Here is a 25,170-nt window from a genome sequence, read left to right on the forward strand (position 1 = left end):
AGATGAAAATTATGAGAGTTGAAGCCAACATTTCTAAGTGTATATATAGTGTGGAGGGAGCCATAATCAGCTAAATTTAAGCATATAAGCATGATCCAATGTCATTTTGTTTATTTGGACTTACGTCTTATGTATTGGATTGGCAGATATAATGTACAAATTCAGAAATATGCTATTCTGTAGATTCTAATGGTTACCAATAGAAACAGGAAATCGTTAAAAAAGTTATATATTTTGTGTCATTGCCCTAAAAGTTCAAAAATTGCTTGAGTAAGAAAAAAAAATACATTTAATTTTTTTCAGGGTTTCTAGAATAAAAATGAAAAATATTGGGAAGCATACGAGTAGTGATTAAAACGTAAATCTGTAAATCATGTATTCAAATCTGATTTGGCCTTACTTGGTTATCATTTACATTTAAGCAAATCTCAAAAGAGCCATAGCAGAATAAACCTCAGCTTTATTCCACTCACCCACTTTCTCTTAGCAAGCAATAGCACAGGTCCCAAAGTAAGCCAGGGAGCGTAGGCACAAAGTCACAAACAGAGATAACTCGTATGTACCTTGAAAAAGAAGATTCTGCAAGGACTCACTAGCTTCCTGCATGTCCCCACAGGATGTAGAAGATGGCTTTATCACTGCTATTTCTTTATTACTGTCAGTTTAATGGATACCATGCATACACTTATACACTATTTCACCCTCGGGAGTATCTTACTGAAACTGCTGTACAATAAAATCTGATGTTTTAGAAACGGTTACCTTGAGATTGCACGTGTCACATGCTCTCGAGCTAGTGCCAAGGAGTTACCTTTCCAGCTGAACCTCTTGTTTAAAAAAAAAAAAAAGTCACAAGTTTCAAATGACACTTGGCTGAGGTTGTCTTGGAAACAAGAACATTGGTAGAGTTTAAGGCCTCAAAGCTCGCATCAGATTGTGATCGCTTAATAACCGCATTCTTGCAAGGCTGCTGCAGGATAATGCCTACCAAGAGCTTATTTAATATTTGAATAAGCCCTCAAGGTGACTTAAAAGAATCTGACATCACGGTGCTATAAAGGTGATAAGATAATTTATGGAGAACAGATTATTGGGAATTAGTGTCAGGTCCCAAGGTTACTTCCAGGGCACGGGAAGCAGGCCTTCAGATATCAGCTGCAGGGGAACAATGGCGGAAAGGTGCATCCAGGATCTCCATTTCCTACTTCCAAGCATCCAGTTATATCTGGGTAGCCTGTGAGAAACAAAATGCTGCGCTGAAGGGGGCCGTTTCTCAGTCCAGCAGCGTTATTTTTTATATCTATTATCTGATGAGGTTTCAAAAGCTGGAAAAGGATAAATATTTTCTATCAGTAGGATCCCTACATGGAAAGATAGGGATGCACCCACAATGGCAAATAGTGGGACAGCCTACAGATCTACTGGTTAGCTGCAATACAGGTAGTCCTCGACTTACAAAGTTCATTTAGTGACCATTCAAAGTTACAACGTCCCTGAAAAAGGTGACTTATGACCGTTTTTCACACTTATGACCTGTGCAGCATCCCCGTGGTCACATGATCAAAATTCAAATGCTTGGTGACTGACTCATATTTATGACGGTTGCAGTGCCCTGGGGTCCTGTGATCCCCTTTTGCGGCCTTCTGTCAAGCAACGTCAATGGGGAAGCCAGTTTTACTTAACAACCGTGTTACTAATTTACCAATTGCAGTGATTCACTTAACAACTATGGCAAGAAAAGTCCTAAAATGAGGCAAAGCTCACTTAACAAATGTTTCACCTAGCAACAGACATTTTGGGCTCAATTGTGGTTGTAAGTCTAGGACTACCTATATAAGTGGGATATAGTATGATAAAAAAAAGTCAATCATGAGTGGCAGGGTCAGGACAACATGGTGAACTGGGGGTGAACACAGTTGTACAAAATGCCACAGCAGCAGAAAGTTCACACTCTGATACAGGGTGAATAGGGACTGCTTTAAAAGTCCAAGCCATCTGCCTTATGACCAGGCAACCACCGCCAAGGTTGCAGCAATTCTCTTGGTTCTGACATCCTGAGAAAAGAATCAATGGCAAACTACACCTCTAGATACAACAACAATTTGAATGGAGAAAAGTTCAACAAGAAAGAATGTCATTTTGCCAACCAATGTGCCAAGAAACAAATCAGATTGGAAAGCGTTTGGCCTTAGAACCCCCTGAAGTTAGCTGCAACATGACAACATAATCTGGAACTAGAAGCCCTGATTTCTAATAGATAGCCTTGCTTTTCCCAACCAGCAGCAAAATAAATTATGCAAATAAGCTGCAAGTGTATTTCTTAATTTGTGTGTGTGTGTGTGTAAAATTTGTGTCTACAGTAATACAGAAAATCTAGTTTGTTTTTGTAACTTAAAGCTACTAATATTACTTGTATGTGTCAACTAATCGTAAGCAGTACAAACAAAATTCATTTACTGAAATGAAACCTTGAGCAAATTGTTCCTGCTGTTAAAGTCCTCCACAAAAGCCTTCTCTCAAAAGCAGGAATTTGGAGACAGAAAGAAGACATCTCAGCTTATTTTATTTTAAATGCCTTGCTCCATCTTATTCCCACTCGATATAGCAAAGTCCCAATCTCATTCCTCTCATTTACAGAAGGAGAAATGTTCTATTTTATGGGAAGGACTGCTGCATCCGATTGCAGGGCTGAAAAATAATACAATAAGCTGAATGCAAGAGATACATGCTGTTCATCTTCCTTCTATGAATAATGATTGATGTGAACAAGGTTATTCTAGAGGTGATACCAGTGGACGGTAGAACTGACATCTTCCATCAATGCAAACTTATTTGTTACAATAATCAAGTGATATGTAGCAAAAATGATTTTGTGGTATAGAAGACTGTGATAAAAGTAAGGAATCAAAGAAACGATCGTGGCAATTGGATAATTTACAACAAGGATTGGATGTAGTCCTTTTTCTTCCTGTCAGCAGACCTGAAGTTTGTAGCCCAGATTCTTTAGCCTTCATGTAATCACATCTTAATCTTATTTAGAAATTAAATTCCATGGAATTGAGTAGGCTTTACTTCTGAATAAGTTGGCATCAAATTGCAACAGTACAGCAATAGTAATGCCAGTGGTTTAGCCATTCTGTTTTTTTTTATTCTTAATAAATGGAAGCAGCTTTCAAGTAACGACTACAATGCAATTGCAAGTCTAAGTTGTTTTTATTCCTCAGTGTCTTATAACCATTAAGTTGTAGGCAGCAACAATTCCTTCCTCAATTTCTTAAGTATTTTCTTTCTTTTCTAGTCTTGTAATAATGTTCCCTTTGCTCCTGGTCTCTGTACTGCTTGCAATTTAGCCCCATTAACAGAAGATGAAGTTACCATGAGCAGAGAATAAGAGAAGCTACTTGATAAGAGAAAAAGTAGAATTGGCTAACAGAAGAGAAAAAAAAAGGCATGGTGTAGCTAGGAGATTCCAGTTAAGGTACAAAAGATACAAAATGACTGGTTCCTGAGGCCAGGCATGACCCATGGGCATGGTTCTTAGGACATTACATTGGGCAGCACAAACAGTTGTAGAGATCTTCAATAAGACTCTATGGTGTGCCCAATTAGTGGCCCCAGGTAGAATCCGTGCTGGATATAAATACATCTGTTCAGCTGGATTTGCCAGCAAAAAACAACAAACAAACCGCTTTTATCTACACCTTTGTCTCTTCTGTCCTGAATAACCACCATGATCATAATAAAGGAACTGCTCAGATTCCAGACTGTTCCCAAGGCTTCTGCGAGGGCAGGTCTCACCTCTAGGTCTCTGGCCATGGCCTGCCCCTCACCAGAGATTACATGCAATGGGAACAGCCACATTTGCTAGGTTTTTCCACTTCCTCCACAAAGGATGAGCCATCGCTGCACTCAAAGGTATATTTCTTGCGCTTAAGACGCAGTCCTCCACAGCAGCCTAGTCCTGGGCATGATCCCTGGCACTCCATCCAGGAGACTGGCCGTGTTGTCTGGCAAATGGCATAACCTCGCTGGACTTGATGGAAATCTCGCACAGCCTCTCCCCGACACTCTGATTCTGGGAAAAACAGAAAGGTCAGGCAAAAGGATGACTTAAATTAAGGTCATCCTATTTATAGACATTTTCATTGTCATAATCATTATCATCATGAAATGAGGGATTTTAGTAAAGGGAAGCTAAAAATAATGTTCTGGTATTTGTCGTCATACTTTAAAGGAGGGACTTGTTTTTGTTGAGCCTTTTGATAGTTTAGAGACAGGCTGAGAAAGTCACTGTTTTCTTCTAAAAAATGGTGTGTGGAAATGCCTCTGCTTTCTCCCATGGAAATAGTTGACAGTAAAGAATCATTCTGAATTTTAAACATTGGGAATCGTGGCTGTATTGTTCATGTTACTTCATTATTGAAGTCACTTATAACCACCATGACTGGACAAAGCTGCTCACGGGGACTACCTATGCTGCAGCTGATACGCCAAGAAGCTTTCCTATAGTCTCAGAGAAGCAATATTTTACTTGCTAGAATATCCATTTCCAGGAGGAAGTTGATTCCTGAGTACGTTTTCCATCATTCACAGAGGACTGGGTTAATATGACTTGCCAGCAAAAATATGAACCTAACTTTTTGCACAGAAGGGAAATTCCTTTAGTGTCATTAGTAATTAATGGTCAACACACACGGAAATGGAAATATTTCTGACCTTGATCACAGAGATCTCCATCAAATCCTGAGTTGCATTCACAGTAGGCCTCTCCTGCATCTGAGATCTGGCACTGACCATGAACACACTCCAAGCTCTTGCATGGGTTGCGTAGTTCAACTTCCTGGTTGCACAAGGCTCCTTTGTAACCATCTTGGCACTGGCAACTATAGGAAAGTGCATCAAGAGGCATGCAGATTCCATGTTCACACCTGAAGATAAAGTGGGACATAAAGCTACTGTATGTAGATACATGTAATTGCACTTAAGCCAGTGCCTCTTTTCAACTCTCCCTACTATCTTGAATCAGAGAGAATTAGTAATTTAGGGATCCATGTATGCCGTAGATCTTTCAGCAATGAAAACACACTCTCTCAATACATGTTTTTTGCTCACAACATTGCAATGAGTTACCTGATTTGCATGGATAGTTTCAAGCCAAGGAAAGCAGTGAAGAGTAATATTTATTTATCTATTTGTATAAATAAATATGTATTTATCTATTTATTTATTTTACAAATAACTCAAGGCAGCAAACCTATTCAACACACTTTCCTCCTCCTATTTTTTTTCCCACAGAAACAACCCTGTGAGGTGAGTTGGGCTGAGAGAGAATGACTGGCCCAAGGTCACCCAGATGGCTTTCATGGCTAAGGTGGGACTAGAACTCACGGTCTTCTGCTTTCTAGCCTGGTGCTTTAACCATTAGATCAAACTGGCTGTAATATGCCCTCATACACTTCTTAGTGCCAACCACATTTTCTGACCACCTGATTTTCTTTATAAATTCTCCTAATTAAAACAAAATGAAATTAGAATTTAGAATACCACAAGATAATGGAACTATTTCTAGCATCTTCTGTTAAAACTCAGAACCAAAATGTTCCAGATTTTGTTGGCTGAACTGGTATACAATGGCTGAAATAAGCACACTTTCTTTTCACACATCAAAGCCCATTACTAAAGGGCCCACTGGGAAGATAGAGCATATCCAGGATTCATTTTGTCTTCTGGATATTTTATGACTGGCCAAATATGTCGTAGCAGCTATGGACAGGCAAGGTAGCAGATGTCCTGTTAGTGTTCTCATAGTTCCACATTTGCTCTTCCACATATGCCTCCCCCCAAAAAAGATTTTGTTCCCCAGTTCTAGCAGAAAAGAATTTTAATACTTATACTTACTTGTGTCCCTGGCAAGGGTTAGTAATGGGCTGGTCACAATGGGGGCCAGTCCAGCCTGAATCACAGTAACAAATGGGTCCATGAGCAGTGTTGGGTTGGCAAATGCCATGCATGCAATAGAGCTTGCGGCAAGGTTCACAACCAGGCACAACTCCTGGTTTCATCTGAGTTTTAGTAAAGTCTTGTAATTCATTGTTGATGTATAAATTGCGGATACATCCATGGAAGCTGGAACCATTCAAGATTTGCCAAACTCGGAAGGCAGCAGAATTCACATCCACTGGCATGCCTGGTGGGAGAGGCCCATAAGAGCAACATCAGGCAGGGAAGAAGAAAAGAAGAGCAGGATGCTGGTAAGATTATGACTGATGGAAGGAAATAAACTTTAAAAGTCTCAGCCTCCCCTTTCCCCAAACTGATACACTTTAAACATGCTGGGACTGCAATTTAATAATAATTAACTTCATAAATTATCTGGAGCATAGCAAGTTGGAGAAGGCTGGCCTAGTATATTGTAGAAAAATGTTAAAGCCAGACATGTCAATTTAGGGAATACAGAGCCCAGACAATTACACTATTTTGTTCCACCTGCCAGTGGGCCTCTTCTCTCCTTGACTCTCTACATACTGGCTTCTGTTCACAAAAGGAGAAAGAAAGAATGTCTTCTCTTCCTCCTTCTCCTAATTAATAGTATATAAATGGTCCAAACTAAGAATTATTAGAACCTCCTAGTCCATATGGTAGCCTCCTTGTAAAAGTGTGGAAGTGTTGGAAAAAACTGATGCTCTCTCTGGTTTCAGCAGGATATTGCTTCCCTGTTCCCCAACAGAGATTGCAGTCCTACCCCCCACATAGAGTGGAGCCTCAGAATTCAGAGTGTGGGCCTTGCCAAAGCTATCCATGGTCATGGGATCGCCTCCGTCGATAGATAGGTTTACCATCCGCTCAAATGTCACCAGTTCCACTGTATGGAACTGTCCATCATTGATGGTCTCTGCACTGGGAGAAAAGAAAGAGATGGGATGAGCTCTTGTATACACCCTTTTCACGACATTTAACATCTACAGTCAATCTTGCCCATCCAATATTCATTCAACACTCTCTTTAAAGACCACTCTCTGCTTTCTATATCAACTGTCAACAATACGTTGTTGGACCCTGATCTAAACCTTAGCATCTCTCCCTCTCCCCCAAAGTCAGTGTGCAGATTGCAGGGTCATGCTGACAAACTTGCTCACATTCCATCAAACTGCCCTTAATTTGAATGAGAAATCAAAGACAGAGCTACCTGTAAAGAGCTGAGCTAGGGTAACTGCCTGGATCATAGCTGACACGCACATGGCCTTGATAAAGTTCCACTGCCATGTGGTCAGTGTCCCCATTATACAAGAGAATCCCATTATCTTCAGCTGTGGAAACCTGCAGAGAACAAGAGAGTGGGGAAAAAATAACAGATAGGAAAACCAACTCTATACAGGAAAATAGATAATGCTTCTTCTTGGAGGGTTGGGACAGAGACTTAAATCTTTTTTACCTGCAGAGTAATATTGGCAGTGGGCCAATTCTGCAAGTCCGTGAATTGTAGGTATGTGTCCCTATCCACAAAATTGACACTCAGTAGCTTCTCACATTTGAGCCCTCCAAAGCCAGGAAGGCATTGGCATAAGGCACGATTGCCTAACTCCACACAGTTGGCACCATTCTGGCACTCAACCCTCTCACAGGGACTGGACTGAAAGGAGCCATGAGGTGGGATCTCACAGAGCTGACCACTAGAATGAAGCAAGCATACAATAGGGCATAAGTTTATTGTCAGAATCAGCTATTGAAATTGATACATTTTTGGAAGCAGGATGTGTTTTCTTTCATTCCAATGTTCTAAATTGATTCCTCATTTTCAGCATCTCATAAACCATCATTGGCATCACCCAGGTGTATAAACGCTATTAATGTTTTCTCCTTATTCAAGTAATTATATACTTTGCATTCCAGGAACTCAGATTTGTTGTTCAACTTGCTGTCTGCTATTTCCTGAGTAAATAAAAATATGGTCCAACCATAGTGGAAGGATAATGCTGTGACATCTATTTTTGTACACTGCTACTTGAAACAAGTTGGATAAGATTTCAAACAAACACCTACACAGGTGGCATTGTGATCAACCTGTTGTTGAAAGCACATGAAATATTAGATGCTGCAGGATCTCCATCTTGCAAGGGTAGTGAAGCCACCCTGGAAACAGCTAGTTACTAATAGGTCTAACCACTACTTTATATGTTTTTGCAAACACTGCTCCTTTTGTTACAACTCTTTCTCCTGACAATATTTCAGGCAAGTGGGAATAGGGTCAATCATCCAATAAAGGACAAACCTTGGTCTTGAGTTTGCAGAACACTTGATATTTTTGTAGAAATTATATGAATGCTGGCAGTATCTCCATCTAATATCCTTACCTGAAGCCGCCAGTACAAAGACAGGAATAACCATTTGGTTCATCAAAACACTTGGCATTGTTCTGGCATTGGTGGCCTAGGCAGTCATTGTAGTCCGTACTGCAATTATCTCCTGCATAGCCAGGCATACATTCACACCTGGAGGTAGGAACAGGAATGAGATCCAGTCATTGAGGTGGCCTAGCTAGTGCTCAAAAGAGCAGCAAGGTACACCAACCAGGAAACAGCTGAGGCAATGAATGTAACCGTTTTTCCTAACTCCACTATACATTATTTGGTACACATTCATTAGTTTTAAATCTTTTTTTTCTCCCAAACTCCACTCTTTCCCTCACTCACTTGGGTCCATCGAGGGAGACTCTACATATGGCATTATGCTGGCAGGGGCTGAGCTCTGGGGAACATACATTCACCAGCTGTTCACAATATGTCCCTGTGGAAAAAATACAGAGATAAGGCAGCAGCACAACAAATAGTGCCTCTCCTTGAACATGCCTCATTCTGCCCCAAAGAAATGGTACATAAAAAGGTGGAAAGCCCATATTTGACCTTAAGCATTCCTATTTGCATTATAGCATTAGTGAACAAAAACACATATTGCTGAAATGTTCACCTTTTGAACCTAATAGTTGGAAATACCCAGTCATTCAAAAGTTGAAATATCCCTAACCCCTTTTTATGTTGGCCAATTCAGGTGGTTGGCTTGCATTTTTCCCCCTGTTTTGTTCCAGGCTAGGTATGCACAATAAGTAAATTCTGTGACTTTAAAATAAACAGATGAATTTTACTATTATGCAGAAACATTCAACTTCTGGAGGTCATGCAGAAGGACAAGGAGCTACACATTATATGTAAGTATTTTTTACTATTCGGCCAGAAAGCCTATTCACTCCTTTCCCTTCCTTTTCCAAGAACCAAATTTAGCAAGATACCAGCCAAGAAAAAATATCTTCAATGTCTATAGCAATTCTGAAAAATTAATAATGGGAAAGAGTGGAACAACTTATCTTTTCACTAGCTGTTTTCTGCACTTTAAAAAGTTAAAAAGAAACATTGACCATAAAAAGATAGATTTAACATTAGCCAACATAATCCACACAATTTATAACAAGGGATGGATAATAAAATCATATGAGTAGTCTGCTCTGTGCATGTGACCTCCTCATTCCCAACACATGTAGGGTCCCTTTAGACCAGTGGTTCTCAACCTTTTTAATGCCGCGACCCCAACCGGTTGTAAGTCGAGGACTAAACCAGTCGTAAGTCCAGGACTAAACCGGTCGTAAGTCCAGGACTAAACCGGTCGTAAGTCCAGGACTACCCAACCGGTCGTAAGTCGAGGACTTTCCCTGCCCGGGAGTGCCACGCATGTGTGGTTCCGCCCCCTGCGCCGGCCGAGGCGTAGCTGGCAAGCGGCAGAGACGGAGCAGGCTGACCACCAGCTGGCCCAGCCCAAGGGAGGTAAGGCACCCGCCGGAAAAGGGGGAAAAATGGCGGACAAAAAAAATGGCGGACAGCCTTGCTTGGCGACCCCCATGAAATGGTTGATCGACCCCAAATGGGGTCCCGACCCACAGGTTGAGAACCACTGCTTTAGACACTATGGCGATTTTGCTCCCTTCAGAGATAAAAGCAGAAGCTCTGCACCCCCCCACTATCAGCAGTAATTTACAATTGAAGTCATACCTGTATAGAAGGGTAGGCACAAGCATGTGTGGTTAGTGGACCCATTAACACATGTGCCCCCATTCTTGCAACTGTTGTTGCAATGATTGGTTTTCAGATTACATCTTGGACCTTCAAATCCATCCACACAAGAACATCTATTAATAAGGAAAACAAGAGCTATTTGATACATTGAAAGCCTGGAAGCATTCTCTTGTAGGATTTTCTGGAATTTATACCCTTATCTAAATTTCAAGAAAGATGAAAAGTAGGGATGATACTTCTTTCTTGAAACTGGGTTCAGTATCTCCATAACTCTCAGTGTTCCATCTTGTATCCATCTTAGCATTTTGGTTTCCAAGTGCAGGAGCTAGTTGGACCACTCTAGAAGTCCCGAATTGAGAAGGAACTAAAGCTGCTATAAGTTCTAGGACAGATGGAGTGGCGTGCTAATGAGGTCTTCAATGTTGGCACCAAAAAGAAAAAGCAGGGCCCTTGGGTAGGACTAGAGAAAATCACAAATGTGAGAATCCTGATCCTGATTTATTTCTCATTTAACTTCCTTAAATCTATTCCAACGAAGGAGAAGTTGTAGATTATTATTTTAACTATTTTTTAAGTTTTCTAAGCAACCTCCATAGCTATGTTTGAGGACTACACATGGTACATAAATCTTCATGAGGCAATACTATAATATAATTCACAGAATACATTAATTTATATATGACACACCTGCAAACAGATACACATTCACATAAAGTAGAGGAGAATATTGTAGATGAACAAATGTATGCTGTGAGTTGCATATGGTGACATTTGCATTTCTATTGCATGGACTTTAGAGAAAGAAGCAAAAATAGAAAAAAAAACTGGTGACCTTGCCTAACAAAGGCAGTGAGTTGTCAGCTCTGATGCCCTTGATCAAAACATTTGTGTTCCTTCTTGCTATCTTTCTATAAAGGGGTAATGCAGAGTGGCATGTGTAGGGAAAAATATTTGTTATCCCAAGGGACATTATGTGCTGGCTTTTAAAGATGTTATGTTGATATGGCGATATGATGAAAAGCCATTTAGCAGTTTGGCAAATTGGATATACAGATCGGGTTGGGTCCCACTTTTTTTCTCTACTGAGTGCAGTTCATTTCAAGCTACTAATTATGGTATGTTTCCCAGAAAGCCACCCACAATGTAATCTGAGGAGGAGAGTGGGAGGGTGCACATCGAGGTTCAGTGTTATCAAAAAACTGAAACAGTTGGTAATCCATTGGGATGCATGTATTCCAGCGGCTTGTCTCCCAAATCCCAAGCCACAGTTACAGAAATAAATTGCCTGCAGAATCAGACCATGTACCAAAAACATCCCCTGTCCCCTAAATGTAAGTATATATGATTAACACTGAATAAATACTTCCCAATACTTTTCAGTGTCTGATTCTGGCTTAAGGCAGAAAATGGAGCTGGATTTATTTTAGTCTGACATCTGGCAATTTTGTAATAGGTTTCTGCCCAGGTTCTTGGCAGATGATGTATTGCAGCTAACCAAGATCTTTTTCCATTTTAGGTCAGAGACTCTTTCTGAAATCTTGAACTGCCACTCACTTAAAGCTGGATCCATCTCCTTCTTGAGGCAGGCAGGTCCCACCATTTTCACAGAATCTGCCAGAGCAACCATCAAAAGATAGGTCACAGTATTTGCCCTGGAATAAGGAAACAACACAAAACAATTACCCTTTAAATGGATAAGTTCTGGCCAATACACGTTTTGAAAATCAATTGCTTGCACACCAGCCATATGTGTACAGTGAAAGAAGACTAACTTGTTATATAGAAATTGTCCTGAACTTTTAAATTGTTTTTGTTAACAGAAATAGCTCTCTCCATTTTTTTTTCTTTCTTTTTTTGCTCAGTGTCAAAGGAACAATTGGTTGTGTTCAGAGAACATGTTTAATTTCACTACTGAACTTACCCACTTTCTGGGTTTATACAACACAGATAGACCTCGACTTATGACCACAATTGAGCCCAAAATTTCTGTTGCTAAATGAGACAGTTGTTAAGTGAACTTTGCCCCATTTTACGATCTTTATTGCCACCGTTGTTAAGTGAGTCACTGCAGTTGTTAAGTTAGTAGCATGGTTGTTAAATGAATCTGGCTTTCCCATTGACTTTTCTTGTCATAAGGTCATAAAAGGTGAATCACATAACCCGCGACACTGTAAACATCATAAATATGAGTCGGTTGTCAAGATCTGAATTTTGATCATGTGACTACAGGAATGCTTCAAAGGTCGTTAAGCGTGAAAAATGATCATGTCACCTTTTTCAGTGCTGTTGTAATTTTGAACAGTCACCAAACAAACTGTTGTAAGTCAAGGACTATATTGTATTGTACTGAAACAGTGCATTGCACAACATTTAAAGACACAAAAAGGCAAACCAAGCTCAGCATTTGGTATGAATGAACTTATGTCTTTCATTAACCTGGCTAAAAGTGTGGAACACACACTGTGTATTTCCCAGGAAGAAGTTTACCAACAGGGAGCAAACCCACTCCTTTTTCCCCCCTCCCACCTCACCCTCCCACCCTACTTACCTTATAACCATCGGGACAGACACAGTGATAGGAGCCCAGAGGATCTTGCTGACAACTGCCCCTGTTTTGGCAGGGATTGGAGAGACAGGGGTTACACTTGGCCTGGATGATTGGTGGGGGAGGACCTACACAGATTTAAAAAAAGACATTGCATGAATAAGACTAAGATAATATAACTGAAATAACTAAAGACATATTTCTTATATCTGACTATAAAGTCTGTGTGCTTCCTGATCAGAATCTCTTCCCAACAGCTAAAACCATGGGTCTCTGACAAATTTGTGATTTGCGGATATATACATTAAAAAAATGGATAATGGTTGAAAAGAACACCCATTCACTTGTTCCTAAGCATAATACTGAATCCTGGTGTTCAAAATAGTCTTAATTTTCTACAAAAGCAAGCAGGGTCCCCCCCTCCCCATTTCTTTCACAGGAATAAGTTTTCACGGGGAAAAGTAAAAGAACTTTTCAAAGAATTCTACATTGGTGTGACATACACAGAAGAAAGAGCTCAGACTCAGGGCCTCTTATGAGGGTAATTAGGGATTCTGGAAATTATAATCTCATTACATATATAAGGCACAAGGCTGATGTAGCTAATGCTATGCCTGTGCCCATCCTTTGGGCATTTCATTCATAATCTTCAGTATCATGGGACTATATACAGTGATCCTTAACTTACAACCACAATAGGGAACAGAAAATTGTGCAGTCGTTAAATGAGGCATCACATGACCACACCTGATTATATGATGTACTTTGCCAGGGCTGTTAAGTGAGACACCACTTGCAACCTGCCAGCTTCTGCAATGACTTAGCTGGGAAGCTTGCAAATGACCATCTGGGAAATGGCAATCGTGTGATTGTGGGGATGCTGTGGCAGTTGTAAGTGAAAAGAAAGATCATAAGTCATTTTTCAGTGTCATCATAATTTTGAACCATTGCCAAATGGTCGTACGTTGTGGACTACTTGTAGGATATTGGTTTTACTGGCTTGACTAGAATCTACTTCCCATTCCATCTTCATCACATCTGTGTGCATATTAATAAATTCCATGACTCACTTTTCCCCCCATATGCCCAATATTAACTTCAACAGTCTCAGATTTTTAACATTCATGCCACTTTCCAACAAGGGTCCTAGGCAACTCAACTGGGCAGAACAAACTAAAGTTCACATAGCCAAGAGATCTTTAGTTATATGCAATGCTGTTCTTCAGAACTTTCAGTAGTAGTTCTTCCCACTATTTTTTGAAAATATTTAGGGAGCCCTTTTATTTTCTTTGTTGCTTCTGTAGCTTACCCTGGCATTCAAACTTCTTAGCTGGAGTTGTGAGCAGAAGTTTGCCTTCCATATCCGCAGGACCAGCACAACGGGCAATGCCAGGTTCTTTGTAGCCAGTTTTGACCCAGCTTGAGAGCCAGTGCATGTGGCAATCACAATACAGGGGGTTGGCACCAATTGCTCTGCACAGCGGGAAGAATCATAAAGTCTGTATAATTATTCAAAGTGCAAGATCTCTTTCTTTCATCTGGTCACTCTGCAGAAATGCCCCTAGAGGTCCTAGAACTGATTAATAACCCAATTTTTATTTCCATTTCTTTTTAAATGCAACATTGTTGCATTCTGAATAGTATCAATTTTCATCATTTATTTAAAGGGATGTATCAGACATGCAAGCTTATTATTTGATGTCTTAATACTTGATACTAAATCTGCTAATGCCTCGAGTAAAATGCAGGGTGTCCACATCACTCATGCTCTGAGGTTACAGACACTGTGCAAAGAATGTGAATTGAGAGTGTGTGTAGAATTTTCTCCTCCCCCAAAGATAGTGCTCACAAGCATGTCTAAAAAGATATATACATTCTTAAAGCTGAGCAAATATTCTAGCCAATTACCAGAAAAAACCCAATGAACTCAAGATTAAGATAATTGTCATTTGTGTTCACCTTTGTAATTGGGACTGTTGTGGTGCTTTAAAGTTTTGAGGTATGTTCACCCAACACACTAAGGTAGGGGTCCCCAACCCCAGGGCCACAGCCCACTACCGGGCTTTGAGACGTTCGTAACCGGACCACAGAAGTGGTGGGTGAGCATGCGCGTGCACACCTCCCCACTTGTGCGGGCAGCAGGTGAGTGTGTGCACGCGCGCTCCATTTGTGCAAGCAGCGAGTGGCAAAGCCAGACAGGTTGGGGAACTCTGCACTATGTGACGTTTTACTGAATAAACACACTTGCTTGGCTTCACTCAACACACTAAGTTCTAATTTATAAATCACAGTTTGCTAAGTCATAGATGAACAAATCATGTGTTAACCCAGCCTTGGTCTAGAAAGCTTTGTCTTTCATTCTTCTGATCTGCAGCAGACTACGTGCACATTCCAGTTTTTTGGGAGGAAAGTCAAAGGGTTCAAGAACTAGTTTCCCTTGTAGGTACACAATGGAGTACTAAGTTAAGCTGCTAACACATGATGAAAGATGCCAGAAGGAACTTCAACATATTTCAGCAAGCCACACTGCATCAGTTCCTATCACTACAGAACAATGAGAACACTGCTACCTACAAAATTTTTGGAACTACTTTGTCACGGCAATTATTATCTTTGCACAGCTGAATGAACAAAAGTAAACAAATTGTGCTTTCTCCTTTGTATCTCCAAGCACCATCCTATAAAATGCTAGAAGCCCTATTTGGAAGAAGGGGAACAAATGTTTATATTAATGATACAGATACTCACAGATGAGATAAGGAGGTAACATCAGCAAAGATCCCTTCAGGGAGTGTGGAGATATCATTTCCATGAAGAGACCTGAATGCAAATACAGACAATTGTTCTTATGCTCAAACAAGAGCTCCAATTATTGAGAGGAAGAAACAGAGTCCTAATTTTTCATGTTGTGATTTCCCATTGTCTTATTATCGTTGGAAGGCTACATATGGAGCAATTAGTCTTAGTAAACCTAATGGGATGTTAGGAATTCAGGATTTTGCTGACTCAACCTCTAAGCACTATGAAGTGGTATATAAGTCTAAGTGCGATTGCTCTTCAGAATGTCATTAAGCCTGCTCCCCCTTTCCCTCTTAAACCACACATTGGCATTCAAACTGGTAGGCAGAAGAAGAAGAAGAAGAAAATATATTAGCTAGGCCCACAGTTCCCAAAATATTTACAAGGATGCCCCAGAGAACTTGCAGATATTTTACTGCTCGATCAATGCAATGGTTAGTGAATTCACTGTGGCATCCTTGGGATACTGTGACATACAGCTTGGCAAAAAAAACAACTCAGGAACCTCTGAGCTAGGCTAAGCAGATTACTCCTCCCTCAGGTGGCAATCCTAGGTCCCTTTAAGACAGGGCTTTTCAACCTTTTCACCCATTGTACCACTTTTAGGATATGGCAATATCCGAGTACCACCAGTCGCCTAGCAAGGTGTCAAAAACTTGATGACACAAAAAAAGAAAAAAGTTATAAAATACAGGTAGTCCTCGACTTACAACAGTTCGCTTAATGACTGTTCGAAGTTACAATGACACTGAAAAAAGCCACAGCCGAGCAAGACACCTGCCTGCCCACCCAGCGGCGCTCTTCCTCCTGTTCGAGGTTTTCATTGTTGTGAGCATTTCTGTTGGGGATTGGCAGCGGAGGTGGGATGGGGGGGGGTTTGGTTTTTATTCCACCCGTCTGCTGGGTGGTTGCAGCAGGTTTTGGTCACTTCACATGACCCTGGGACACTGTGACCATCATAAATATGAATCAGTTACCAAGCATCTGAATGTAAATCACAAGACCCTGGAGATGCTGCAACATTCCAGCTGATTGGCGCTTCTTCTGGGCTCAGCAGAAGCGCCAGGATCAGCGCTGAGCTTCAGCTGGAGCCTGGCACTGATCCTGGCGCTTCCGCTGAGCCCTGACAGCCCCAAAGAAGTACAGATCAGCTGGAAAGTGGCACTGATCCTGGCGCTTCCGCTGAGCCCTGACAGCCCTGCAGCTCTAGCCATCTCTCGCTCAGGGTTGTGCTGTGCTGCCACCGGTTCAGCTCATTCCCCTCCCCCGCTACCACTTTTCTAGGATGGTCGCGTACCACCTGCCAGGTGCCAATGTACCACAGGTGGTACCCGTACCACTGGTTGAAAAGCCCTGCTTTAAGAAGTAACAAAAGTACAGTAGAATCAGTAATGATGCTTGGAAGACAAAGGAAAGATGATAACAAAGAAAGGATAATTGGGATTGAGGAAAACTGTGGAAAGCAAGGACAAGGGAGATAGCAGGAAGAAATAGAAACATGATGATGCAGTACCCATTATTCTAATAGTATTCTCAATAAATCACTGTTTTGTAGTTGCACCTTCATTACCTCACTACTTCTGACCTCATGAATGACATGTAGGTTCTATTTCACATAAGCTTATATCAAGAGGTTGTCTTCCCTGCCTCTAGACCAGTTACTTTTCATCCACAGTATACTGGAGTACATTAGAATTTGTGCTTCTATCGATGAGTGTTTTAGTGTCAGTTATTAAATGAACTTACATTGAAGATGTTTTTTCTTACAATGTGGTGTTAGCAGTGAGATTAATAGAGCACAGCATTCTTGTGTTAAGAATGTATACTTCTCCACTGAAGTATACATTGCTCAGGATTGTGATCCCTTCTTTCTATTCTTTGGTTGTAAGTCACACAGGCTTTGGAGGGATGTCTCCATTTATTTCCTTTTTCACTCTTAGAGTATGCCTTTGGATCTAGGTGTTGGCTAGTGGTGGGTCAGGCTGGGTGAGACTTTTCTTCTTAGTTAACATGCTGCTTGTGGTTGTAATCAAGGTGTATGACCAGATTCTCCTATACTCAATGTCCTTTTAGGAACTGTTCAAATGAGAGATGAGACTTTACATAACCTTCTTTCTTTCTGTTAATTGCATTTAATTTATAGTTATATTGTCATATTATTGTATTATTTTTAGACACCTCTGAGTTTTGATATCACCCTGATTATTTTCCCACAACACGCAATCATTTATATTCCAAGAGAGGATTGTGTCTCTGGTATGGAATGGCCTCTAGGTCTACCTGGAACTTGGGCCAACATTATTGTTAATCAAACAATGTTAGCCCATTTTTACCCAGGCTAAGCCAACATTGGAGTTGCTTGCCCATTTGCTGGAATCTCAGAGAAAATAACTGCCCAGTGCCACGGTGGACTGGATCTTTCCAAGTGCTAACAACCCCCCCTCTCCCATTGCTCTATAATAACTCTTAGTGTCATAAAGTGTAAAATGTGGAGGGTTCACACATTCCTTGCTGTGGAAACGATCAAGCCAATGTAGGTGAAGATGAGATTTATATCCTCTATTTCTATCTTCTGAATGACACTTTCTGCATTGAATTCAGAGCCTCCAACACTTCCCAAGGCTGCCAAGAATTTTTCTCAAGAATTCTGTCCCATTTTGCAGAATAGAAACATGTTTATAAGATTACTAGCTTAATTGATGGACTTGCCTCTTAGCTAGGATGCTGTTGGGGGTCTATGACAAGTTGCCACAGCCAACTCACTGCGGCCAACTTGGCATGGCCAACTCACTGCCAGACAATTCGCCATGGCCAACTTGCCGTCGGACAACTCGTTGGAAGACAAAAGTTACACTAATATCAGAGAAATGATGGAAAAGAATAATTAAAGCAAGGATGCAAAAGGAAGGACAGAATGAAATGTGAATGGTAAAAATTAAAATAATTTTTAATTTATTTTAAATAATTAAATAGAATTGTTAAATTGTCCTGCAGTGAGTTGTCCCGCGGCAAGTTGGCCATAGTGAGTTGTCCCGCAGCGAGTTGGCTGTGGCAAGTTGTCCCATTCCTGCTGTTGGAACACCATTCTGTCCTCTCTTGTTCCCTGGAGAATTCAGTTATTACTTTGTTTTTACTGCAATACATAATGGGGTTATATCTGTTTGTACCAGGAAGATGTTAGTAATGACTTTACCGATAGGCCCACCTAAACTTCTTGTTTGCAGAAAGCAAGCATACAAAGCATTACCTCAAGATGGAAGGAGAATTGTGAGTTTCTGTTATTTATCCCAGCGTGATCTTAGCTGTGAGCTAATTCCTGGATATATCCTCAATATGGGAAATGTCTTAAAATGATACCTGCTCTGAAAACTCATAATACTGAATTTCTATTAAGAAAAAATGTAGACTTGGCCTTGGGAATGGAGAAACAATAACTAAACCACTTAGGAACTTTCAGAAAAGATTAATCAGTCCTGAGAAAAAGGAGAGCATAAATAACCCAATGCTCAAAATAGCTGCACTTGATCTTATTTGTGTAAGATGGGACACAGAGAAACTGAGAGGCTTTCAAGATTCTGCTGTTTTACCCTACAGTATTATACAAATTCCTGGAATCCCTTTTGTGCCCAGTTAATTGATCTTGTCTACTTTAAAGGCCTGAAATAATCTTGAAAGCCTTTCTCTCTCATCAGAAGGACAATGTATCTTGCCTTCCCATGAAATATCCTTTTTCTAAGTTAGGTGGAAAGTGCCACAACTGTGGAACTACAGGTCACCTCAAGAGTATGCATCCAAATTGTTCCAGAACCAAATCTTCAGGAAATTTCATAAGTTCCCCTCCCAGATATTATTCCTGTTATTTTTTGCTGGTGCACTTTAACTTTGGCACAACAACTAACTCCAAAGATGAAACTGTAATGTATTAGTTTGCATTTCCCATGCAGTTTTTTCAGAACCCTTCGCTAGTCAGAATGGGACAACTCCGCACGGCCAGCTCGGCACAGCCAATTCACCACCGCCAATTTGCCACCATCAAGTCACTGCAGGATAACTCCACATGACCAACTCGCAGTAGTGACAACTCACCATGGGAGAGCAAGTGGGCAGAGTGCAGAGTGGCAGTGGTGGCTGGAGGTTTCCCTTTTTCCCACACCCCCTCTCACCACTGCTGCCACTGCCACTGCACCCTGCCCAAAGAAGCTGAGGATGGTGGCGACAGGCGGGTGGCGGGGAGATGGCAGAAGCAGGGGCGTCCCACTTTCACATACATCCGTTCTCCCTGCTGCTGCCACTACACTGAACTCCAGACAGAAGAGACCAGGGACAACAGTGGCAGTCATGGCCGAGGTGGGCAGTGGTGTGTGTGTGAAAAATGGGACACCTCCAATGTTGTCCTGCAGCAACTTGGTGGCAGTGAGCTGGCAGAGGTGACTTGGTGGCAGCGAGCTGACAGTTGTGAGCCGGCTGCACCAAGCTGGCTCCACTGAGTTGTCCTAGATATCTGTTAGTTGAGACAATTGCAGGACAATTTCTTTTAGGTGTAGTATTCTCAAGTTGAAAATATGATAACACAGAATTTTTGCCACTCTATATCACATTTTCCTTACATATTCCTATACCCAGCATAGACTGGCTATAAATTCATAATCCAATTATCCATTAGGTGCAGGAAGCAATTTCTCTCTCACACACAAGAATCAACAGTCCTATTTACAAGCATGCTACTTTTTTCCTTCTCTTCCTCCGATGCCAGCCTGCATTGCCTCCCACAGTACCTGATTTTCCTGATGTTTTGGTGAAAGAGGCAGTAGCTACCTTGCCTTCTCACTGGGTGTATGACTGTACTGTCAACTTAAAACCTAAAGCCAGAGCCTCCACAATAACCTATGTCTATGAAAGAGTTAATCACTTTAAAATAGTCTTTAGATGACAATCTGAAGAAAGCATTTATTTACCCTTCTACATATCCAGCGTCTGCCAATATTTCTTGTAAAAAAAGCAAGATAATTCCTTGAGAATTGTACACAATTACAGACTACTGAATTCTGTAACCATTAGCAACCACTATGCACTGCCTCTTATTTCAGATCTGCCAGATCACTCTCAGAAGTCATGCATTTTCACTAAATTGGACTTACGAGATTACAATTTGATCTCAATGGAAAAGGGTCATGAAAATTTAACAGTTATTTTCCTCTTAAAATTCAGATGACATCCTGATTTTTTCAGAAGACCCACTCTTCTGAAGTTAATCAACTTTTGCAGAAAGAAATTTCTTCAAGAGCAAACCACCCTGAAAAATCTCTTTTGATGCATTACTCAAGCATCCAGATCCCACTCGCTCCTTTGCTGTGGAAATTGATGCCTTTGAATCGGCCTTGAGAGCCGTTCTCTGGCATGCTTTGACAAAGGGAGAGGAGGGGTTTTTTTTGTTTTTGGCCTTTCACCTTATTCTTCCTGACCGAAAGGGACTATGATATTTTCAAGTAAGGATCAGTGGGCCATAAAGGCAATATTCCAACAGTGGAGGTATTTCTTGGAGGGAGCAGCCCACCAAGAATGTGAAGCACTTGCATAAGGCACAGACGCTCACTCCATGTCAGATCAGGCGCACGCATTTTCTCCACATTTTTTGTGTCAACTACGGTATGTTTCTAATTCATATAAAAAGCTGTTACGTGCATTCTCATGCAAGATTAAATATGACATTCCCTGGCCATCTCCTCCACCGTGATCTTGAAGCAGAGCAATTTTATTGTCCCCTCCCAACTGCTCCCCACAAAAGAGTCACACAGAGAAATAGGCAGTAGATCTGTCGGATTAGATTTGTTTGCAACAGCATGACCCATATGTGTCAGAGACCAGATGCCAGGGAGCCCCACCAGCCAGTTCTCCTCCTCATGACTGATGGATACTCCTTTCACAATGCTCTTTTATACATTCCTCTTCCTCTCAGGGAATAGATATCACAACTTTACCATGATAATAAAGCTGTGGGACATGTAGCGAGTGTTCAAAACATTGCATCAGAATTTAAATGAAAGAGTGAGCACTGATGTCAAAGACAATGTTTCATCCTGCCATGCCTGTTGCTGGGCTAAGACTGTGGTGAATAAGCCAGTTAGTTTGTTCCAGCCACTCCTCTTCCATCCTATACTATGGGATATAGTTTCTCTGGATTTTGTTATTGATCTTTCTGCTATAAAAAGTAACATGACCTTTTTGGTGCTATGAATTTGTTTATTAAGATAAGTTATTTTATTCCCAGGAGGGACTGTCACTTATTTAGGAGACAGTATAACTCTTTTTAGAGAATGTTTTTTTTTTTTTGGTGTAGAACTTAATTAATCATGTTATTTCAGATTATAGTACTCAGTTTACACCCACGTCCCTTTTCTACTTATTGGACATTCACAGTCATTTGTCATCCTCTCATCATTCACAATCTAATGGACAACTGGAAAACATAGACATTTACTTGAACAATACTAATAGTCCTCAATTTACAACCAGTATCTTAGCAACAGTTTGAAGTTATGATGGACCCCTCCCCCAAAGCTTACGACCTGGTTCCAAAGTTCCATTATCTGAGCCCCTCCTGCATGGCCACATGACCCTATTTTGGGCACTTGGCAACCAACCTGCATTTATGGCTATTTGCAGTGCCCTGTGAGAAAATAATACCCCATGACAAACAATGAGTTTGCTTAATGACCATGGCGCTTGCTTTACGACCGTTGCATTCACTTAATGACTGCTCCAAAAAGGGTAACAAAAACGGGTCTGATTATGTGATGGGCTGCTTTACAACCATCACAACTTATGATTATAATTGCAGGGTTTAATTATGGTCATAACTTGAGGACTACCTGTAATCACAATACAGAATAATTGAATTACAGGTAGTCCTCAACTTATGACCACAATTAAGCCCAACATTTCTGTTGCTAAGTGAGACATTTGTTAACTGAGTTTTGCCCCATTTTATGACCTTTCTCACCACAGTTGTTAAATGGATCACTCCAGTTATTAAGTTAGTGGCATGGTTGTTAAGTGAATCGTCAGAAGGTTGCAAAAGGTGATTACATGACCCTGGGAAATTGCAACCGTCATAAATATGAGTCAGTCGCCAAGCATCTGAGCTTTCAACAATTGAGCATGGGGATGCTGCAATGGTTTTGTGGGAAATGGTCATAAGTCACTTTTTTCAGTGCTGTGGTAACTTTGAAGGGTCATTAAATGAACTGTTGTAAGCCAAGGACTACCTGTATTGCCTCTTGCAGAATTTGCCTATTACTCATTGCATTCCTCCATCCGCATGCTGTCTTTTCTAATGTCCATTCAAGCACTGGATGTCAAAGCACAATGTTGAAATGAAGGAACAAGAAATTGAATGATAAGGGCTCATATGAGTGGAGTTTGCAGAGATGCAGTGCAGTCTGAACTCCGGAAGGAGGGACTGAAGTATAAAAATGGTTATTAGCTAGACTAAGCCAATCACCCACCCCAGTAGTCCATTCACCTCTCCTGGGCCCCTGAGAGAAGCAATAAAAATGCTAGTACAGCCGTTAAAAAGGAAGACAAAGACATGTTGATCACAAGGAGAAAGAATATTTAGAGGCCAGGAAAACTATGGGAAGCAAGAACAAGGGAGATAAGAAAAGAAAGAGAAACACCAGATTTTTATTACTATTATAACACATGGTTTCTGTATTCTCAATAAACCTTTGTTTTTATAGCTCGACCTTCATTACTTCGCTATCTCTGACACTGTAACTTACAAGTATATTCTAATTTATATAAATCTCTATCAAGGGGTTGCTTTCTCTGCCATTGGACCATTTCTGGTCTCCAGTACATCAAAATAAACCGCAATTTATGCTTCTATGGATGGGTGTTCTGGTCTCCATTATTAAATGAATTCATACTGGAGAATTTTTTCCTAGGCAGGTAACACAAGTGAGTAATGGACAACAATGCAAGACAATTACTGTACATATACCTTATACAAACATTGACTATATGAAGGAAAGGTCTCTTAGGTCATATGAAATTAATCAATTTTCTCTCAAACACCCCACAATAAGGGAAAATAGGACCCAAGAGCACCTATATCCCCACAGCCATTTCTTTTGACTCCTCCAAACACTGTTTCACCTGACTTCTTTATTTAAAGCATCTTTTAGTTTAAACATAAAATGGAACTTGGCCTGCAGCAAGGTAAAGATCCAACTCTAATATTCTCTATTTAAGCAATGTACAGCTTTATTTGATAGGCTGCCCACCTGCCTGGTAAAAAACAAAGTTGATTTTGAGGTAGTACAAAGCATTTGGGAGGTTAGGCTTGGGCACTGATGGAGAGATGCATCATAAATTTGCTTTATAATAAACATGTGATTTATGATTGGTCATTTAAAATGGAAGTCATTTTCTNATTTTCTCAAACTGCCCACAACCTGCCTCCCCCCCAAAAAAATTCCAAATGGGCCTCCCAGCCCAGAATATTGCCTCATTCTGCAATACCCTTTGCCTGGCTGCTATCCACTGAAACAAAATAATGGCCAGGCAAAGTTCATTCTCCAGTAAACCACGAACTAACAGGAGATTCCTTAGAGAAATGAATAAGGAGGAACCAGTGATATGAATTGGTTGCAAAACAGAAGATACATACAGCAGCCGTAGTGAATGGAGACCTTCAAAGGCTAGTGAGGGAATACACTGTAGTGCATTGTAGCTGAGGATCCTAGGTGAAATTGGAGAGAGGCAGAAACAAGCTGAACAATCACATGTTGTGTAATTACATCCCATACATCGACTGTATTCCTCTCCCTAGTATTAGTTTTGCAAGTTGCACTAATGGGTAACTCATACAAAAATCTTAACTATTTTGAATCAGAATCTCTCTCCCCATAAACCTCATTTTGGACAGAATAGAATAGAATAGAATAGAGCTGGAAGGGACCTTAGAGATCTTCTAGTCCAGCCCCCTGCTCGAGCAGCAGAACCTATATCATTTCACACAAGTGACTGTCCAGTCTCTAAAATCTCCAGTGATGGAGCGCCCACGATTTCTGAAGGCAAGCTGTTCCACTGGTTAGTTGTCCTCACTCTTAGGAAGTTTCTCCTTAATTCCAGGTTGCTTCTCTCTTTGCAGGATATACTGTAAATTGCCACTGTAAAGGAAACCTGCTTTTCACAGTAAAAAGCCACATAGCAGGTGCCTTTATAAAGTCTCTAAGCAAATCCATACAATCTTCTTACCCTGGCACGAGGAAGGCCCACTAACACTTTCCTGAGAACATAACCTTGTGTGTCTGCCTGCATCTCAGTGACTCCCACGACTGGTTTAAAAATTCTTGAAGATGCTACGCTTATCCTAATATTATGTAGGCAGTGTAGAGTGCATTAACGGGCATTCAGGAGGTGGCCTGACCTGACATGCTTTGTGATAGCAATCTTGTGACTTCAGTTACTTCTGCTGGTTTCCTGTGGGGCTAGTCTCTTCATCCCTGATCTCTTTCTCCTCTCTAAGTCTTCTTTCTGTTGTAAGGGAAACTGGAACTTTGCCACTTTTTGTTTTTGATTTTTTGAAAAATGGGTGGGTGGACTGGTCCAGCTAGAGAGGGAGAAGTCCTGAAACTGACAAGCTCATTCCTCACTTGATACTCTTTTCTGCCAAAAAGTGGTCTGTTTGTTTGTTTTATTTAAAAAAAAAATAGGCCACTAGGAAAACAAAACAAAAATAGTGTATGGCATAATTAGAGC

General features: G+C 40.8%; 1 protein-coding gene across 1 annotated transcript in view; it reads right to left on the reverse strand.

Annotated features, from left to right (window-relative positions):
• Window positions 1–3,833: 3,833 nt before the first annotated feature.
• The window catches only part of SLIT1 (slit guidance ligand 1), a 113,306-nt gene continuing 91,969 nt past the window's right edge, over window positions 3,834–25,170 (reverse strand). Inside the window, exons 22-35 of the mRNA XM_029283706.1 lie at window positions 24,077–24,148; window positions 15,355–15,426; window positions 13,916–14,079; window positions 12,610–12,734; window positions 11,616–11,713; window positions 10,038–10,174; window positions 8,691–8,784; window positions 8,352–8,489; window positions 7,433–7,670; window positions 7,187–7,317; window positions 6,743–6,897; window positions 5,899–6,187; window positions 4,717–4,928; window positions 3,834–4,075 (exon numbers count right to left, since the gene is read on the reverse strand). Coding sequence (XP_029139539.1) covers window positions 3,837–4,075; window positions 4,717–4,928; window positions 5,899–6,187; window positions 6,743–6,897; window positions 7,187–7,317; window positions 7,433–7,670; window positions 8,352–8,489; window positions 8,691–8,784; window positions 10,038–10,174; window positions 11,616–11,713; window positions 12,610–12,734; window positions 13,916–14,079; window positions 15,355–15,426; window positions 24,077–24,148 — 2,164 coding nt within the window. The 3' untranslated portion in view covers window positions 3,834–3,836. The remainder of the gene's footprint in view (window positions 4,076–4,716; window positions 4,929–5,898; window positions 6,188–6,742; window positions 6,898–7,186; window positions 7,318–7,432; window positions 7,671–8,351; window positions 8,490–8,690; window positions 8,785–10,037; window positions 10,175–11,615; window positions 11,714–12,609; window positions 12,735–13,915; window positions 14,080–15,354; window positions 15,427–24,076; window positions 24,149–25,170) is intronic.

The sequence above is a fragment of the Protobothrops mucrosquamatus genome, unplaced genomic scaffold (assembly GCF_001527695.2).
Source record: "Protobothrops mucrosquamatus isolate PMUCROS unplaced genomic scaffold, P.Mucros_1.0 scaffold195, whole genome shotgun sequence".
Classification (NCBI taxonomy): Eukaryota; Metazoa; Chordata; class Lepidosauria; order Squamata; family Viperidae; genus Protobothrops; species Protobothrops mucrosquamatus.